Below are 4368 nucleotides of genomic sequence, written 5' to 3' on the forward strand. Positions count from 1 at the left end.
CCAGAGATGACTTGTGAGGGGAGGTCGACGCCCTCCCAGCAACAGAGACTGAGGCGCCCGACTCAGGTTCCCATCTGCAGTAAGGAATGAGTACAGCTGTCCCAGTGAGGGGACCTGGGGCCTGGGTGGGCGCTCGGGGCAGTGGCCATCTCCCTGGACGCCCTGCCTCTGAGGCCGCCTGCAGGGCATGGACCTCCTCCAGCTCTTCTCTGTGACCGAGAGAGCTGCACTCACAGCCCATCCCATGGGTCCGGCCACATCTCCCATTCGGTCAGGTGTGAGGACAGGCGGCAGCTAATGTCGGGGCACCGGTTCCATAACTGGTCCTTGAAATTATGCCTCTAAGTCAGCGCACAACCCCGACACTCCCCCAGAGCCGCATAGCCAGCCCCGAAGCCCGGGAAGCAGAGGCTCACCCGCAGGTGACAGGGGCAACTGGGGGCTTTCACGGAACACGGCAACCCACAACGAGCACCCTGGTGGGTCGAGGGGCCTTTAGGCCTGAGGCTTACACAATTTTGTTATGAATATAAAATTAGGTGCAAAAGTAAATATTTTAGAATGAACAATGCCGACAGATGGTAAAGTTCAAAAAGATGACCAGTACTGCACCGTCACAAGAGCCAGGAAGCCCGGTGACAGTTTATCACTTAAGTGCCTGCCACACCTCGGTGACACTTCCCTGGGCCTCCCAGAGGGGCAGTGCTGTGACACATCTCCCTCTGGAGAACAGAAGTGTTTTCTTAACGGTTTGGTCAGGGAAAGCTCAGGCCTCAGCTCGCAGCCCTGGTCACCTGTGCGCTGTGCAGAGAAGGGAAATTCAGGACCCCTAGGAGGCCACCTGGGGCACAGTCAGCCACTCCCCTCACCTGGCACAGCAGTGTCCTGTCACTTCCTCCAGTGACCAGGAGGCCTCACCTGCCTCACCCTCTTAGCCTACTGGGGTCCTGCGGCCGACTCCCCAGGAGACAGAAGGCACTGCTCCCCACACCACTGACTCATGGTGCCCAAAACGCCCTTCAGGACATTTGCCTACCCAATGTCACATGACAGGAGTATGGAAGGAGACCCTTCTCTTGAGATCCTCCAAAGACATGTCCCACGCAGCGTCTGCCCACTGACCGAGCTGCTCCTGCCTTGCTAACCGCAGAGGAGGGGGGCCCTGAGCTGCACCCCAGATGATTCAGCTGCAGAAGTTATTCCTGTGGGGCCCTCGGGTCTGGCCCACCTGCCAAATGCAAACGGTCCTGGAGAGCAGGTCTGTAACAATGTGCGGGAACACAGCGGCCCACGTGCCACGGTGACACAGCACTCACGGCCTCCGTCTCCTTAGAGCCAGCCATCAGTCCCCCAGCATCAGAAAAATGAGCTACACTCTCAGTGCAGGCGGCCTAGGAATGACTAGTTCGACACTCCTACAACCACCAGCTTTTGACAGTGCCCTCCCCCTCCCCGCAGAGGCCAGAGCACGGAGGAGTCAGCTGCGCTTTTGACCGCCACCAGGCGGGCATCGACCTGAGCAGAAATGAAAGAGGACAGAGAACACAGGTGGACCGCCTCGGGGACCAGTGTCCTCCCAAACACGGGGTGCCCATGGCCACCACTGGCTTCTTCCTGCAAATGTAGTTTGACAGTGGCCTTCCACCGCCTTCGCTGTTCCCCAAAGTTGCCAGGGTGCCAGGCGCCGGGGCTCAAGCTGCACCAAGTCCAGTATTAGCCCTGGCTACGCCCACCCTTCTCTTGAAGCTCTCTTATAGAACAAAGCCCAGAAAAAAACTGCTCTCTCCAGAAACAACAGTTGTACCTATTTATTGTCATAATGCATTAGGAAGGTTTCTTGGCAAACAGCTAGGAAAACACTGGATTATGCTTTAAACGAGGGGCAGTCTCTGGCATCATTGCAGCCACTGGAGGTTCATGCGGAAGGTCCGTTAGTGCTGGTTTTACCGGAGGCCAACAATGCCAGCTCGGCAAGCAAGCTTTAGACGCGGCAGGGAAGGTGGGGCGCTAAGAGAAGCAATCTGATGGCTCCTAAATCCGCCAAGGACGCCCTGAGGCTGGCAGTTTGGTCACTCCCAGAATTGGTTCCGGACCAGCTTGGCCTGAGGCTGGTCCAGAGGCGACACAGAGAGCAAAGGGAATGTGCTGACGGTGGAGCTGGCCGTGGTGAGGTGACCCTAGGGGGAGGCTCCTGTCCAGACCCAAGCCCCCCAGCAGCCTCATCCTGAACGTCAGTCACACCTGGAGGCGGGGCAGGAGGAGCTGCACCCGTGCTGAACCGGTGAGCTCCGCAGCAGCGCTGGCACCCCGGCCACTCCCCTAACTGCAGCCAGGCTCTGTGGGTCCCCATCCCAGCTACAAGTCTCCCTCGGGAAATGCACGACTTAGGGATTAGGCGGGAGGGCGTGGGGGGCGGGGGAGGGGGGAAGGGCTTTCTTCCCAGCGAGTCCGAGTCCGTGCCTCCTGAGGCCTGAGGAGTTGGTCCCAAGCCCCTCCGGGTGTGAGAGACGGCCGTGGGAGTCCTGGGCGGCCGGCCCTCCAGGGGACGAGCTCACCTGCTGAGCTTCTTCATGATGCTGAGGGACGAGCCCCTGTACCCAGCCCCGAAGTGGTTCCAGTGGTTCAGGTAGTGAAAGAGCTGGTACAGCTGCAGACGCCTCTCGAAGCCCGGCGCCCGCGGCACCCGGCTGTGGTACGCTGCGTAGAAGGAGCCGCTGAAGCCCCCGAACATGCCGGCGATCGCCAGCTCGTACTCCGAGTGGCCGTAGAAAGAGGCCGGGTCAAAAATGACGGGCCCGGAGGCATCCTCTGCCACGTTTCCTCCCCAGAGGTCCCCGTGCAGCAGCGCTGGGACGATGTCCAGGTCGCGGAACAGATCGGGGATCTTCAGCTGCAGGGAGGGGCGCGGCCTCAGCAGAGCAGAGGGAGACAGACGCCCCGCTCCCAGAGGCGCCCCGGCGCCAAGAGCGCGCAGAGCAGATGCGCGCGGACAGGGCCCAGGCAGGGACGCCAACCACCGCCCTCAGCACCGTCCCCACCCACCTCCTGTCCAGACCCACGCCCAAGTGGCCGCACCTGCCGTGGCGCCTCCCCCTGGGCACAGCGGGGCTCCCCTCACCTGCAGAGCAGACCAGAGCTCCAGGGCTTCCCGGTCCCCAGACCCCTTCTCCACCATGTCCATCTGGGGCTGAATACGCTGCTGGGTGTAGAATGCCACCCAGTCCTTCTGCCAGTCATTCACCTGCACGGGCGCCAGCAAAGGAGAACGCTGAGCTCAGAGGCCACCCAGAGCGGAAGGAGGCGCCCGTGGGCAAAGGGCTGTCGCTAGAGGGGCGGCCGCAGAGACAGGCGTGGGAGGGTGGAAGCTGGCTGGGAGGTGTGGGGCCTCCGCAGGGGGTCCCCAGACCCACCCTCGCCCAGTGCAGAGCATTGGGGTCCACTCTGAAGAGCTGGAGGACGGTTCCTTTAGTCCAGACTCACACGGGGGCACAGAGGCCCAGACGACTGGCCCTCCCGAGCCCTGTGGCTCACCTCTGACCACCCCCAGCCACACACGCCCCCCAAGCTGCCGCACTGCCCGACAGAGAGCAGTAAAGTGACAAGGTACTTGGAGCCCGTTCACAAACACCCCCAAGAGGTGCTGGCCATCCCAGAGGGAAGCGAGGCAGACATGCAGCAGTAGGGCAGCACAAGGGGCAGTGTGTGATGACAAATGACAGGCCAGCGAGTTACAGGCAAGTGAGGAGGGAGCAGAGCCAGCTGAAACACCCCCAGCGCGGCACAGAGCAGGAGGCCCCGCTGTCAGCCACCACCGCCCCGAGCAGCTTCCTGGACGACCTCCTTCAGGACCGGAGCAGTGTCCACTGTGCCCCCACGCCGACCAGGAAGTCCCAGAAGTGTTCTCAAATACACAGTGGCCCCCTTCTGAGAAGCCACCCACCTTTCCCCTGAGCGCAGGGCCACCACCCTCCCCACTCGGCCTTTGCTGGCGCCAATCAGAATCCCAGCTGGAATTCCCGGGGGAGCCGACCTTAAAATCATGACATAATCATAATCATAGTCTCTCTCTATCATGCAATCTCTGAGCTTACTATTCAAAACATTTCTGAAATTCCTAATTTAGGCGCCTTGAAATGCAGCGTCCTAACTTGTTTCCCAGAGCTTATCTAGCGTATGAAGTGAGTAAACCTCAAGTCAACCTCTTAAAAGTTAGCAAAGGGAAAAGCAAAGTTCACAGCTCTCCCCAGATGTTTCTGAGCAGCTGACCTGATTCGGAAATGGAGGCAAAATGCTGGCATCACTCACCTGGGGGAGGTACCCACAGCACGTCACCACATCGAACCCAAACTGGTCCACGAAGGGCCGCCC

The 4368-nt window shown here is 60.4% G+C and overlaps 1 protein-coding gene across 2 annotated transcripts in view; it reads right to left on the bottom strand.

Moving 5' to 3' along the window:
- Window positions 1–1784: 1784 nt before the first annotated feature.
- FN3KRP (fructosamine 3 kinase related protein) overlaps window positions 1785–4368 on the bottom strand; it is a 17696-nt gene continuing 15112 nt past the window's right edge. For both annotated transcript variants that reach the window (XM_023538631.1, XM_011373645.2), the window contains exon 6: window positions 1785–2890. In XM_023538631.1, the coding sequence (XP_023394399.1) occupies window positions 2552–2890 (339 nt within the window). In that variant the 3' untranslated portion in view covers window positions 1785–2551. The remainder of the gene's footprint in view (window positions 2891–4368) is intronic.

The sequence above is a fragment of the Pteropus vampyrus genome, unplaced genomic scaffold, assembly GCF_000151845.1.
Source record: "Pteropus vampyrus isolate Shadow unplaced genomic scaffold, Pvam_2.0 Scaffold227, whole genome shotgun sequence".
Classification (NCBI taxonomy): Eukaryota; Metazoa; Chordata; class Mammalia; order Chiroptera; family Pteropodidae; genus Pteropus; species Pteropus vampyrus.